The sequence below is a fragment of the Delphinapterus leucas genome, chromosome 14, assembly GCF_059928025.1.
Source record: "Delphinapterus leucas isolate spDelLeu-1000000601 "Yukka" chromosome 14, BTC_Dleu_Yukka2, whole genome shotgun sequence".
In the NCBI taxonomy this organism is placed as follows: Eukaryota; Metazoa; Chordata; class Mammalia; order Artiodactyla; family Monodontidae; genus Delphinapterus; species Delphinapterus leucas.
The window spans coordinates 82,240,214-82,255,846 of NC_143142.1; the positions used below are offsets into that span (position 1 = coordinate 82,240,214).

At 41.5% G+C, this 15,633-nt stretch overlaps 1 protein-coding gene and 1 pseudogene across 12 annotated transcripts in view; one reads left to right on the forward strand and one right to left on the reverse strand.

Moving 5' to 3' along the window:
• RTTN (rotatin) overlaps nt 1–15,633 on the reverse strand; it is a 163,723-nt gene that overhangs the window by 23,067 nt on the left and 125,023 nt on the right. For 10 of the 12 annotated variants that reach the window (XM_089895309.1, XM_030762001.2, XM_089895307.1 and 7 more), the window contains 5 exons: nt 14,914–15,116; nt 11,381–11,648; nt 5,417–5,520; nt 4,259–4,328; nt 2,875–3,183 (listed from right to left, as the gene is read on the reverse strand). In XM_089895309.1, coding sequence (XP_089751435.1) covers nt 3,098–3,183; nt 4,259–4,328; nt 5,417–5,520; nt 11,381–11,648; nt 14,914–15,116 — 731 coding nt within the window. In that variant the 3' untranslated portion in view covers nt 2,875–3,097. Of the gene's footprint in view, nt 1–2,874; nt 3,184–4,258; nt 4,329–5,416; nt 5,521–11,380; nt 11,649–14,913; nt 15,117–15,633 lie in introns of those variants that run through there. The other 2 variants (XM_089895303.1, XM_089895313.1) reach the window with 2 other exon arrangements.
• On the forward strand, nt 5,654–10,370 carry LOC149747658 (small ribosomal subunit protein eS1 pseudogene; annotated as a pseudogene).

Consider the following 15,633-nt stretch of genomic DNA (forward strand, 5'->3'; position numbering starts at 1 on the left):
ATGTGAAATTAGTTAAAAAGAAATTTATTGAACGTTACCATATGGATCTTTTATGAAACACCGTTTTTTAAAAAAAGCAGATTTTTTTTCTGAAGCAGATTTCCCAAATGCAGAAGGAGCAAATGAAACACAAAGATGAACATTGCTGGGAACAGTTAAAACAGTATCATGCCGAGCCCCTCGTGTCTCGCTGCCAAACCTCAGAATCCCAGGTCTTGGCATGGTCTTCCCTACATGCTGAGCCTATGCATGAGACTTGTTACCTGAGTTTTATAAGGAATTTCCTTGAGGAATAACTTCTGACTTAAGAAAAATAAGCTCTAAGTTCCCCAAAACTAAGTTTCCTAATTCACAATGGCCTTTTATCATCCATTCCCCTAACTTCCTGGATCACAAAGGCCAACAACAGGTGGCAAGAGGAAAAGGTCTGCTCCCAAACTGATGGATTCTGTAAGCTAAGATTTTCTTCTGGCTGCTAAGGTTATAATTTCTTGTATTTTCCATTTTCACAATTCAAATGGAGAAAGGGCAATATTTCACCAACTGACATTCAATCAAGACAACCTGTTGAGCCGAAGAAGAAAAAGCATCAGGTCACCCAGGTATTTAGAGGTATTTAGCACCTCTATGCAGTGCTTTGCAAGACTTAGAGGTATTTAGCACCTCTATGCAGTGCTTTGCAAGACTTAGACGACTTGCTCCAAGAGGTATTTAGAAGAAGAAAAAGCATCAGGTCACCCAGGTATTTAGAGGTATTTAGCACCTCTATGCAGTGCTTTGCAAGACTTAGACGACTTGCTCAATGTCTGTGCCTTTAGCGACCTCAGGACTGTGGATGTGCACTTCCACCAGAAACGGATGATCTTTTTGGAATGTGGGAGCCTTAGTTCTGACAACAAAACTCACTTTCCAGCACATCCCCCTCCCCAAAGGGAGAGAAGCATTGCAAGGACACAGAAGAGTTAATGCTTTAATGAAAGAGAGATACATTTCTGAGACTGTAAGAATAATCAATCACTGATAACATCTAATAGACAATGAGCTATGTACCAGGTACACAGAGAGGACTGGGCACTCAATCCTCTCCCCAACTTTACAAGGTAGGTATACTTATCCCCAGTGACAGTGGAAGATATGGCCTGGAGGCTGTCCCAGGTCCCTGCAGCTGTGCAGGGTGAGGCCAGGGCTGGCCCCAGGTCCATATGACTCCAGAGCCCTATGCCCTTAACCACTTCGCCACGTTCCCCGAAAGAACTGTGGTCACACCTCGTATGGCAGGAACAGGAATGCCAGTCATTATTCTTACTCATCAATCTGCCGAATTTAAGAAACATCATGGGTCAAGCAGCAGATCCCAGGAAATGGGGGGTAGACAAGGTGCAGCCACAAGACTAATGATGGAGAATATACTCATCATCTGGAGTAATTTAACACTACAAAGGAAAACTGGTGGCCTGCAATTAAATGGTCAAATTCTATTTTTCACTCCATTATTTACAGAATACCAAAGAAAAGTACTTCCAGCTATTCACTTCTGAAAAAGATTTTAGGAAGAGTGGGGAAAGGCTCCAACTAGGTCAGCTAATTATTCTACTTGTTTCCTCTGTTTTCAAAACCAGGGGCTGCCTCGTCCCCCAGACTGCTCAAGGCCCTAAATACAGGCACTTCAGGATCAATGTCTGCCTGCAACCTCAACTTCCCTCTTCATCACCCACAAACGGATCACCTAGCCACTGCATTCACTCACCTCTAACACAGGTACAACGGCAGTATTTTAGAGAAAGACAGATTAAACAATAAACGTTTGGAGAATAGTGCCTGTGACATAGAAAGAGCTCTTTAAACGGAAGTTACAGAGAAATCTGTTCTATCAGTCATCAATGAGGGCTTCAAGGTGATACCAAGAAAATGACATAGAGTACAAGAAACCAGGAAAAAAGGAAGAAATAATTCCTAAGATTCCTGCTCTTAGAATTCTTCAGAATACTGGCATGTCCATTGCTTCAAATTAATTTGGGCTATCCAGAAACTTCTGAACTTCCTAGACCTATTTTTCAGATCTCTAATGAATAACTTTCAGAAACTACCAATTTATCTGCTTCTACTTCAGCATTAACACATATTTTGTCCCCATGCTTCTAGCGTAAATAACATCCCATGGCTTATTTGATTAATGATAGCAATTTGCTAACAGTACTTAATAAAAAAAGTTTTTTTTCTTTTTCTTGTTAATCATAGTTTAATTAGAAAACTTTTTCCTAAATAATGAGTGTGTATATATGTGTGTGGTGTATGTGTATGTACATGCAGGATCTTAGTTCCCCGATGAGGGACTGAACCTGGGCCACAGCAATGAAAGCGCCAAGTCCTAACCACTGGACCACCAGGGAACTCCCAATCTTAAGTTCTGAGTTCAGAACTACATGTTAGTTAAGAGTTATGTGAGGTCTTGACAGAGTTGTTCCTGCTACATTTTTCACATTCCTGTTCTTCATGATGTTCTGAGCTGAGACAGAATTTGAACCCAGGCCACGGTACATGACCATAAACACTATTTCTTCCTTTTTTATTACACAACATTTCAGAGGTTGAAAGGTGAAAATAATAAAATATAACACATTTATAAATCATATGGAAAGGAATTACTATCACTAAAAATTGCAAAAAGAAGCTAATCACAAAATTATACACGCTTACTACAAATATTCCTTCACTGATGTGTATGCTTTGAAAAATAAGGATTCGTATGGATGAGCCAAATTTCACGTAAAAATTTTTTTAAAAAAGGAAATCAGAACACAATGTCTTCTTTCCATTCCTAAAATTTATATTCATGAGACTGCTAAAAGCCTGTAAGCAGCAATTATTAGTCAATTTTCAGTTGCTAAAAATATTTTATTTTATTAAATAACTGATAAATAGGATTTTTACAAAACACATTGCATAGAAAAAAAAGAGCTTGTGTTCCCAGGACTCTCTATGCCCTTTGATGCAGAGGCTTAGCACGTCTTCAGGGACAGGTCTACACACAACTTGCTTCAAGGTTGGCTCACCTGTCCGGTGGCCGCTGGCTTCGGGGCAAAGCATCTCAGAGCGCTCATGAAGAGTTAAGTTGCTGCACAAGGTTTTCAAGACATTTCAAATAATAGGCATTTAGAGGAGTTTCTTCTGAGTTTAAGAAAGCTGAGACAGAAAAATTAGAGCACAGAAGAGCAAGTTATTAAACTTCAGCACTGCACTGAACAGTAGACACACATACAAACACATGTGAACAGGATTATCTGTGACAAAGTTCTATTCCAATTCTTGAGTGCTAGCATTATAAGAATATTTTTTAATTTAATATTTAAAATATTAAACATTTTAAAAATTAAGAAGTTATGGAATTTATTTTTAATTACTGGTTTAGCCACAGAGTATAAACAAAAATTAATATACCTCCATAATGGACACTATTACCTACGATCCCAAATGAATGCCTTGCTCTTTTTACGGACCACCCCTCCTACCACATAAATTCAAACATTCACTGCCTCTAGAAACTCATGGTCATAGCTAGAAACAAACCGAAGAGGGGGGGAAAAAAAAAAACCCCAAACCAAACCACTTACAAAAAAATTACACTATAAAAACATAAAAATTAATAGCCAACAGACACAGAACAGTACCGGAAAGACACAGTTCAGTACCTTAGCGGAAAAAAGGTTTAGAGAATAATGCTCATTGAAAACTGGTATCACTTAAAATGAAAAATGCACTCTGACAGGAAAACCCTGCCTCATATCATGGTCACATCACAGGACCGAGTGGATGCAGGGGCAATGGGATCTATTCTTGGAAGACTGTAATTCAACTCCCTGACGTTAGATCAACATTTTCTGTTCAAGGTCAGTTCTAATTGGGCCTAGTTCTTATCATGTAAGAACATACTTCAGCACAGTGGTGGCCACCGGCAAAAAGAAGTGTGATACAAAAAAATGAGTTGGAGGAAGATCACTGACACGTCAAGAAAATACTGTATCTCAAACATTCATCTATTAGAACATTTTATTATTTTAAAAAATGTTACAATGAAAAACATGGACCAAGTATTGGCACACTTTACAATGCCTCAGCATAAAAGCTCCTCAAACTCAGTGTAGAACATCAGTGTAGAAAACTGCCATTTTGCTGTGAACTGTCCAAATGTATCATTAATCAGAGAATTCAGTGAACAGCTTCCAAGTTTAACTATAATCTCTTTAATAATAAAACTTACTTTTCTTTGCTGTGGAATATGCTTCATCCACTCTTCTTTTTATTGATGGATTTTTCAAAGTTGTTTTTGCCTAGGATAATATAGAGCAATCCATCAATTAGATTTATTCCCATGTGTTTAATTACCAGGATAGCACAATACTAAGTCTGCGCTTGTTGACTACGCTATTAAACAGGACACTACAAAAGAGAATAATGTAGCTGGAGATTCTACACTGCTCCAGCCCACTGTGCCACCGCCCACATCCTTCCCTATCTGACTTGATTTTTACTCTACTGTCCCATGTTCTTCCTTCCCTGCCCTTTTCCCCCTTCTCCCCTGATCTCAATTTGCTATTTTAAACTATGCCATCTCAGTTTCAGTATTTCATTATTTCCTCAAACCTCAGATTTCAGATAAAGGATACACAATACTAGCAGTCGGTCAGTTGGTCAACAAGTATTTACTGAGCGATTCCAAAGTGCATAACCCTGTGCTGAGCCCTGGGGGTACAGGGGTGACAGTGACAAGAGCAGCCTCTGTCCTCACAAGTGCTGACACCAGCCAGTGCGCACCAGGGACGGCCAGCTGCATGAGCACCGTTTGGGGATGGCCATCTATCCTAACACTGTCACCTGGCCACTACTCAGCCACTAGGTACACACAGGTATTTCTCTCAGGAGTGAGACGTCTGCAATCAAAGAGAAGGCCAGAGGCCAGAGAGAGCAGGTGCAAGTCCCACCTGCTGGCCGTTCCCCTGGGGCCGGCCCTGTGTCACAGCCTTACAAGGACTGAGCTGACTTCAAAGTTCAGTGATGACGTGTCCTAGAGAAAGGCGAATCTCGCAACTGGATAAAATATCATTGTTCGGCCTGATTTCAAGATGAGTTTTTCCTTGACACGTCTTTTAGAAGAAACAGTTCATACTAGCATTGTACCAATATGGCAAATCAAGTTATATTCACAGGGAGAATTCACTCGAGGGAGAAACACTTGGAACTGAGACACCTCCTATTGAAATGATTACATGAAAGACTTTGACAGATAGTTTACTAATGGTTTGAACGCACAAAGGCAACACTATCTTTGACTCTGATTTTTTCCTTTCTGACAGTCCCCTGACTTCCGGACAGCCTTGGTGTTTGCCCCGTAGGGACAACAACGATTTTAAAAACTGACCTTTTGGTAATTGTGAATCAAAGCCCAAAGTGCAGCTGCTCCAATCCTCTGAGCATTTTGATTCTCACTTTCCAGACAGGAAGCTAGCACGCTAATGACTTTTTCTAATAATAAGCACATTAAAAAAAAAAAAGTTCAGTCCCAGACAATACATTGTATTCATATCTTAGACTGGTCAGATAACCCCTTTTTACCCACCAAACAAATAAAAAGTTGGCAAAAGCAATCTTTTATAACATGTGGTATGTGGGAGAACCACCTGGAAACAAATTGTTTTCACAGCAGGCACAGAACTGTCAGGGAAGCCACGGCTGCTTAACTTTTTAGTCCCTAATTCAACAAAGGCACATTCATTTAAAGACAACGATAGAGCAGAAGTAAGCCACTACACAATGAGTTTATCAATGAGCCGTTCAATCATCTCTCACATTTGCACATGCAGGAAAATAGGACTTGCTCTTATGATAAACTATAAAGACATTATACAAACATATCAATAGCATGGGCTACTATATAAAACAATAATCAAGAAATACCATATTAGTTAAGCCTTGTAAAAAAGGACTAAACATTTCAAAGGCATGTTTGTGTGTGTGTGAGAGAGAGAGAGAGAGGAAAATGTTTTTTAAAGGCGTAACAACACACAAGATACAGCCCCTCTGTGCAAAGCTGGCCAGAGGATGAAAGACTTACAAATTATCTGCAGCAGCCTACCCATTTTAAAGTACAGATGTCTACAGCCCCAAGGACATCGTCCAAGTGTTTCAGAGCAATACACGAACCTATCTTACTACTTAACTGCATGGATCATTAAATTCTATCCAACTATTCTCCCTCTAAAATGTGTGATTTTAAGAACATGTTGCATTCTTAGGGGTGAAACACTTGTTATTGGGAACTCTCTCTATGCATTATCCCCACCTCAATGAATGCACCTCATGAAACTGTAACCTAGCTGAGGGTACACTCTGTGTGTCTGCTCACTGATGAATATTCACATTGCAAGTTTATTGTAGGGGCTCAATAAAGACTAGTTGGATGAAAGATTCCATAACTAAAGCAAACAAAAATGATTTCAAGTAATCTTATTTAGCATTTTTCAAGAAATTTTAAGAAATTTAAAATCTTTTACAGAAAAACAAAAAAAGCGGCTCCATAAAGTTAACTCTGTGCAGCAGAGGGACAGACAGCGTGGAAGTGAGGTGTGGGTGCTGCAACTTTCTGCCGACTACCCCCTCCTGCCTCACCACCTGCTCTGCACTCCCCGCCACCTCTGTATCATAGCCTACCCAGACCCAGGCTATATATATACAACTGTTACCTGATGCAATTCATCATGTGAGGTGATGGGTGGCAGCTGGTACTCTTAGGGACCATCATCAAATGGGAGGGTGATTTCTGTGTTCTCCAGCTGAGTATCATCCAGGCATGTTTCCACACTTTTTATCAGACACTCAGAACATATAACCCATGATCTAAATAAGTTTATATAACTCCTTCAACCAGTTACTATCTCTTAAAATTTTTAATAAAGTACTGTATAGGTACTGTATAATGTATAGGTCACTTAATGTAGTGCCCCCTCTGATAATGCAAGTGGATCAATTTTTTTTAAAACACATTTTATTGTGAAATATAATATGTATACAAAAAAGCATGTAAAACATTCTTAAGTTTAACAAATAGGTATGAACTGAACTTGCACAGAAACATAGAAATAACCTCGAGAACAGACGTGGATTTATTTTTATTTATCTGCTCAAAATTATCTGAGTCTCCTGAATCTATGGATTAGTGTCTGACGAAAACAGTTCTTAAAATGTTTAGCTGTCCTCGCTTACATTTCCTCTCTTCTCCTCTCTTCTGAGGACTTCAATTAAACATGCAATTAGACTATCCCAATGTATCTGCTATGTCATTTACCTTTTTTTAAAATTTTAAACCCTTTATTCTTTTAATCCTTTCTCATCTTTTTTAGCTGTCTGTGCTGCATTCTGGATATTGTTTTTCTGATCTATCTTCTAATGCCTAAGTTTTCTCCTCCACTGCACCTAACTTGCTGCCAGACATGTATACTGAGTGTTTAATTTTGGCTATTGAAGTTCTAGAATAGTCCTGTCTAATAGCACTTCCTACAGTGATGGAAATATTTATATGTATGTGGTCTAATAAGATAGCCAATAGCCACATGTAGCTAGTGTGACTAACAAACTGAATATCTAATTTACACTTAAACACCTATCAGTTGCTAACTGATTATCATACTCAACAGTGAAGCTCTGCTTGGTTCTTTTTCCAAATCTTTCAATTTTTCAGTTTCCTATTCCCAGCAAATACTTTCACGTTTGTCATTTATTTATCTAAATACTGTATAAATAAAGTCATTTCAAATCTCTGTTTTAGAATTCCAACATCTGAAATCTAGGCAGATAAGTTGGTATTTTTCCCCCTGCTCTTTCTCACTCATGTCGCCATTTCTCCTGACAAGCTTGGTCATCTTTAACTGTATACTGGCTGATGCTTTTGAAAAATTATTTGTGGAGGTTCCCTGAGGCCTAGTCCAAACTTGTCCTCCATCCATCAGAGGGCAGTTTGCTTCTGCTCAGCCCCCAGCGGCACTGTCAATTGAGGATCAGCTCCAACCAAGGTCATGGGCCACTTGTCTATGTGTGTCTGGGGTGCAGAGCTGTGAGGGGCAGTCTGTGGTGCCCATTCTCACACTTGTTTTTCTTTTCTTTCTAGTCGCCTGCATGAGGTTTGGGGCACCAATTTAATTCTGATTCATCCTCTTCTAAGAGGTTAGTTCTTTGGGATTCCAGCTCAATACCTGCAGGATGGTCCATAAGACTCCAGAGATTCCTGGCGTCTGTCCCCTCCCCTCTTGGCACTCCTGGACAAAAGCCCCAGCACACAAAGCTGGCAAATGTCCTGGGAGCTAAAGAGCCTTCTACAAACTTCTCACCTCTCTGGGCACACACTTTCAATCAAAATTGGCCTAGAAGTTTCCCACTATGTTTTCAGTTCTTTCATTTTTTAAGGTGAATTTTAATATATTTTATCTAGCATGTTCTTGTTGTTTTCAGAGAGGAGACCTACCCTGACATGACCAGAAACAAGAAGTACTCTGGATCTGTTTAAACAGCAAAGTCAAGCCCCACTGCCCACTCTACTCCTGGCCATCTAAACTGGATGTTTGGGTGCTACTATCAGAGTTACGCAGCCTTGCTGGGAAGATTTTCAAGCTGCCTGACCCTGCCAAGCATCCCCTCTGGATCCCCAAGTGGAGACGGAGGCAGTGCCTGCGACACATCCATGTAGAAACGGCACAGTTGCTGCTTCCTACCCTGCCTTGAAGGCCCCTGATCTCACATCTGCGGGGCTGGGGAAAGCTACTTCTTTAAGCTAATGAAGGAGAGAGCACATTGCTGATATAAGGAAATGTTTAAAAATAAATCCTGAGTGATCCAGCCTTTTGGTTCTCTGAGCAGCACCCTGGCAGTCAGCAGTAGCAAGCATCTTATGAAAGGCAGCAAAAAGGGAGCCAAGAAGAAAGCGGTTGACCAATTTTCTAAGAAAGATTGGTATGATGTGAAAGTACCAGCTATGTTCAATATAAGAAATATTGGGAAAATACTGGTCACGAGAACTCAAGGAACCAAAATCACATCTGATGGCCTCAAGGGTCGTGTTTTTGAAGCGAGCCCTGCTGATCTGCAGAATGATGAAGCTGCATTTAGAAAATTCAAGCTAATTACTGAGGATGTTCAGGGCAAAAACTGCCTGACCAATTTCCATGGCATGGATCTTATGCATGACAAAATGTGCTCCATGGTCAAAAAATGGCAGACATGATTGAAGCTCACGTTGATGTCAAGACTACCGACGGTTATTTGCTTCGTCTCTTCTGTGTGGGTTTTACTAAAAAATGTAAATCAGATTCAGGAAGACCTCTTATGCCCGGCACCAGCAAGTCTACCAGATCCACAAGAAGGTGATGGAAATCATGACCGGAGAGGAGCAGACAAATGACTTGAAAAAGGTGGTCAATAAACTGATTCCAGACAGCATTGGAAAAGACACAGAAAAGGTCCATGATGTTTTTGTTAGAAAAGTAAAAATGCTGAAGAAGCCCAAGTTTGAACTGGGAAAACTCACGGAGCTACAGGGTGAAGGTAGTAGTCCTGGAAAAGCTATTGGGGATGAGACAGGTGCTAAAGTTGAATGAGCTAATGGAAATGAGCCACCAGTCTAAGAATCTGTTTAAAATTCAGACTTTTAATGGTGACAAATAAAAGATCTTATTTGTGGAAAAATAAACACAAAACCCTGAGTGATCCAGAAATGGAAAATGCAGACTCTTCCTTCAGCTCCCTAAAGCCTGACCTTTTCCCAACTCTCTCAATAATAAAATTGCAGTTAGCAGTCCCCAAAGAAAACACTTATTCTGAGAAAGGTGAATGCTAACAGGTGATGGCAGGAAGAGGAACAGACGCCTCACACAGGCCGTCTCACTGCCCTCTGAGGTAAGGCCCTAACGTCACCCTCATTTCACAAACGTAAGGACTGAGGGAGACACAGCGAAGGAGGATGGAAACCTGGAAACAAGTCGCTCAAGCCGCCCCTCCCAGCCCCTCCCCCATGGCAGCTACACAGAGTCAGCAGAGGGGCCACGGGAAAGGAGATCATCGTTCATTTAGGTAAGTTAAAGGCTGGCTGAGCTTCTAAAATCTTCCCCTGCATTTCTAGCAATTCAATAATTATTATCAGAAAAATAGAATCATGACTATACACAACAGAATGTAAGCAGAATCCTTTCCACTTGGAAAACTCCGCGTTTCATAGAAAAACACCCCTAAGAAAAGTTTAAGTGAAAAACATGAATGGAAAGAGAATTAATACATCTGGAGCATCTACCATGTACCACAAACAGTGCCAGGCAGTTTATGTGTTAACAACTGATTTCTACCGAAGTCAAGAAAGGAGAGACCATTTTCTAGATGAAGAAAGTGGACCCGGAGAAGCTGCCCCACGCGACGCTGTGGGAGCACACGAGGGCCTGGCATCCGGCACCAGGTACGTGGGAGACTAGAGCCCACCTCTTGTCTTTTCATGATAACACACCTCCTCATAAAACTTGAAATTCACACACCCCTCACAGAAACAGCACATGGTTGCACAAACAGATGTTTCCATTTCGCTCCTTCTGTTCCAAAATTTTCCTGAATCCTCACCGATCCTCGCCTCCATCTGTCCTGAGATCAGAGAATGGAGTCGCTGTGAAGCTACTGTCACCATGTGCTGTTGGGTCCTGAACTCTGCTGACTGCTCAGTGTGGCTCTCAAGCTCACACACCCACTGGGCACCCACTAGTGACGGGCGTGAGTCTAGCTGCTCCAGATAAACATGAACAAAAGAGGCAGAAACCTCTTGACGTGTAAGAGCTTAACGTTCCAGTGCAGGCAGACGAGGAACGCACAGATATACACTGAAAACGCAGTGTAGCAGCTGGTGGTAGTGCTATGGGGAAACGTAAAACAGGGGAGGGGGCAGAGGGTGAGAGGGCGGGGAGGCAGGAGGAAGAGGTGGGGTTACCACGTGGACAGGCTGGTCTGGGCAGGCTCCACGGACAGGGCAGTGCCCGCTCAAAGGCGTGGAGGAGTCAGAGGACCAGGACGAGGGACGGGAGGAGGGAGGTGGGGCCCAGGCCCACCTCGGTACCACCTCCTGGATCCAGCCTGGCTGCTGTGCGGCGACTTGTTAACCCGGGAGACTCAGCGGCAACTCAGGGGCGGGAATCACACCCGATTCAATTCGTCCCTACAGCTGCAGCCTCCCACAGTGCCTTGAACGTGGCGCGTGATGAATAAGCACCTGGCACATTATTTATAAACTATCCTGTGGGGGATTCACCTGAATAACCACACGTATAAATGGATGCGTGTGGTGTACAGGCAGAATACTCACCATTAGCCAGGATCTTGGGCTTATTGGCAGGGCTGAAGCAAATGTTATGAAAAATAAGAAGAGGTAAATAAGGGCTGCTCTTATGCTTGAATTTGCTCATCTCTGTAAGTAAGTCTAAACAGCCATCGAGCCTCAGGATCAGTTGCTGCCCATCTTCTCCAAATGATATGTTCAGGAGTAACTTCAACCAAAGAATGGTCAGATTACTGAGATGTTTATTTCCTCCTTTTGGCAATGTTAGAGACAGGAAGTTCTGTAAGAAGTTACTCTGTGGATAAATAGAGAGAATATTATTTTCCTCTTGAGTCTTTTCATTATTTTCCTAGTCCCTCAGAGATCACGTACTAGTATTCTGCTCCTCTTTTCCCCAACTTTAATTTCTCCTTCCTCCCAATACCTCCAAATACTCCATCTATACTGTTTCCAGGTATAAGTGAAAAGGTTAAGGAGTGCTTAAATTTTAATTTAAATTTTAAGTGCTCAAATTTTAATTCTCACTAATCCTTTCCTGAGGATGGATACAGTAACTAGTCAACTCCTAGTTATTTAGGGTCGATCATTCAGTTTGGGGATTATTTCAGGCTTCCTGAGTTTTCTCTTTCTGTCTGCCTTCTGGCAATTTTGCTACTCATTTAAAGCGATCCTACAGGAAAGAAAAAGAAACAAAACCTCAGTCAGTCTTGGACACCAGTTAACAATTGTGGTAGTACCAAGGACAAGTGTTTTTTAAAAAAAATCTGTGGGTACATCTTATATTCACTTTACCCCAGCTGCTCATCATTACAGATGATTTCTCGTGGCTACATGTCATTCTTGTAAACTTAAAGATGGGAAAGCTCCATTACTTAACTGTAAGAGTCATTTCAACCTCCAAATAAAACCCCTTCTATAAAACCACACCGAACCCTGAACTATGTGAAAGACAATAACTTATTGCCTAGAATAATCTGTATGCAAACAAGGAAAGAAAGCATAAAAGTATTAGATCGAGAAGCAGCCCAGGACAGCATGGGAGCCACAGGCATTTGGATCAGGGCGCAGAAGTACAATCGCTCAACTTTCACAACTCTCCAGAGTAGCTCATCTTTCTTCCTGTTTAACAACCTATTCTGGCTTATTTTTTGGGTTCCCCTACACCTAAATCAAAATGTTGGCTTGAATCTATAAAATAAACTTGGCACTTTTACATAAAAGAACTGAGTACAAGAACGAAACGAGCTACAGAAACATTAGCAACACCACCCAAGCAACAAGTAAACTGCAGAACTGCATCCCACTCTGCCCTGCCCTTGCCATCACTCACATCTCTTCCCACCTCTCAGCCCAAATTAGTGCGTTTTAGATTCATCCCTTGTCTTTCCCATTCAGCTAGATTCTGCCATGATCTTGGAGATCTGGAGTTGACAACAGTGATAAAATATATGATAGTACTTTAAATTGTAAATATGTTCTGGGCAGTCCTTCTTTTTGCTGGGCCTAAAGACATTTTTAGACGATTTCCTGCACTGGGTAGAGTGCAAAGAAATATGCCATGGTAGAGAGAAAAGAGATTATTTTAGAATTTTAGTTGTACAATAGCATTAGCTACATTTTCTAATAACTACAGATGAGTTATGGGAGGTGTAGCTGAAAGTGTCCAGGGCTCGTTATAACAATGAGCAGAGGAAGGCTCGGAGGATTCCTAATTAGAGCAGAGGAAAAATAACCTGACTTATCTGCACCTGAAATGGAAATCTGATGAAATGGAGTCCGATCACACTTATATCAAAATACGCTTAAGGGGACTTCCCTGGTGGCACAGTGGATAGGACTCTGCGCTTCCAATGCAGGGGGCCTGGGTTCGATCCCTGGTCAGGGAACTAGATACCACATGCATGCCGCAACTAAGGAGCCCGCCTGCCGCCACTAAGAGCTGGCGCAATCAAATTAATATATATTTTTTTTTTTAAAAAGGAGAAAAACAAAATATGCTTAAGTACCTTACCAAAATCATAGATTGGGGGTTGAAATATCTTAGAGATCATTTTGTTTAACCTAAAATTTTTTTGAATAAAGAAACTGAAGCTTAAAAAGAATAAGCGTCAGCTCAGTCACACATCTGATCCAAGATTAGCATTTATATTCCACTTGGGAATTCCTACTCTGCTTCCTACCAGCGTGCTCTCCATAAGGAAGTGGCAGAAAGCACTGTCCCCCCCACCCCCGCCCAACAAAATCCAGTTGCGGATGACTTCACACACACACACACACACACACAGAGCAAATATCCAGTCATGTGCTGAGGTGAGAGTAGTAGGTTTCTGATGTGCATGGCATGAATATTCCCACCATGGCTGATTTCAAGATACCACCAAGATGTCAGCTGGCTTGCAAAATTCCTGAAAATTAACAAAAACACTCATGAACCAGCATGAGTTAGCTCCAACATACCACTGAGAAGATCTTTGTTTAGTAAGACTGCTATTTATTTAGAGATTGCACTCAAAGTGTGTTTGTTTTTGGAGCGGGTGGTGGCTGGGGAGATGATACAATAGAGGAAAAGGAGACTCAATTCTTATGAATGTGGTCAACTTTTGCAATTTACCTTGGCCTTCATGTAAATGAAAGGGAAGCATTCAAATTACTATGTACTAGTAAGTAACAGATAATCTGATCATATTCAAATTTTAAGGAATCTTCCAAATTAGGGATCCTGTTTACACGCACCTAAATACAGCCTAAGGGAACACGTGTACTGGGTTTGCTTAAGCCAACCGTCCCTCTTAAAGAGCCCAAGCTGAAACCAGCGGCGGGAAGTCACGTTCAGGCACAGGAGTTTCAGGGACTGAAAAGTCACCTGTGTGCCATAAAGAACTTAGGTCTAACTTGAGGAGGGGGCCCTCATTTCAGAAACCATTTGACAATGTAAGTTGAACTAGAATTGTTATGCTCAATTTGGTCTGTTTTTTGTTTGTTTAAAGACCAATATATCGCTTTTATGATCTCAAATAAATGTAACACAGCTGTCTTTCTAAAACCGTCATCTTTTTTTTTTTTTTTTTTTTTGCAGTACGCAGGCCTCTCACTGTCGTGGCCTCTCCCGTTGCGGAGCACAGGCTCCGGACGCGCAGGCCCAGCGGCCATGGCTCACGGGCCCAGCCGCTCTGTGGCATGTGGGATCTTCCCAGACCGGGGCACGAACCCGTGTCCCCTGCATCGGCAGGCAGACTCTCAACCACTGCGCCACCAGGGAAGCCCTAAAACCATCATCTTTGAGAGAGAGAAAATACAGTCCAAAAGCTAAGAAGACAAACTAAAAGGGAATGGTGTGATCATATTCTAGCTTCTGTCACTTTTCATGTATCATCTATCAACAGGCTTTAAACAAAGTGAACCTCCTGATCCTTTTACAATCCTTTAAAATAAAATGCCTTAAAATCATAATAATTAATCCTAGAAACTGAGTTCTAGACTTTTCACACATGTCCTCGGTTGAAAGGATTATTTTACTGAGTCTCTTTTTTAATGATAGGAAGGAGAGTTTAAGTACTCACTTTTTGAATTACCCCTTTACAGTCATGAGACAAGGCCAGGTTTGAAAGAAACGTGAAAACCATCTGCTGGACTGCAGTATTCTCGAGAGGAACCTGGGAAGCCATCTTCAGGATATACAGCATCAGGGAGCTGCCAGGGGCCCCTCGATGTGCAGTTTGAACAGGATATTGTCCGTAACTTGACCAACAGAGAGAACTGCAACCTTGAAAAACAACAGTCCATCACAATGTCGTCTCAGCTCCACGCTTTAGTTCAACAACCTGAGTGGTAAAGCATGTCTGTCTATCAAAGGACTCGGCCATTAGCCTGTGAACTGCAATGGCACTGAAGGCTGGCGCTGATATGTCCGCATCTGATCTAATGGACTGAGGGCCTAATGATTTCAATGAAGCATTTAAAAACACTGTGGTCTATTGCCTCCATTTTCCAGAAGAAAAAAATGAGGACCACGATAACCCTGGGGTGGGAGGACAGGACAAACGCCACCAACCATGTACGCTAAACGGCATCTCGGGGCTCAGAGGTGTCAGTGACTTGCTCAAGGTCACACAGCTCACAAGCAGCGAGCACCAGCAGTAGCATCAACTGGTTTTCCGGAGTCCAGTATTTACTCAGTAATTTAAACAACCATATGGGATTTATCAAAGGAGAAAAATAATCATAAAAGAATTAGAAATGCATTTTACTGTATTGTAACGTAAGCCTAAGGTGTGATTAGC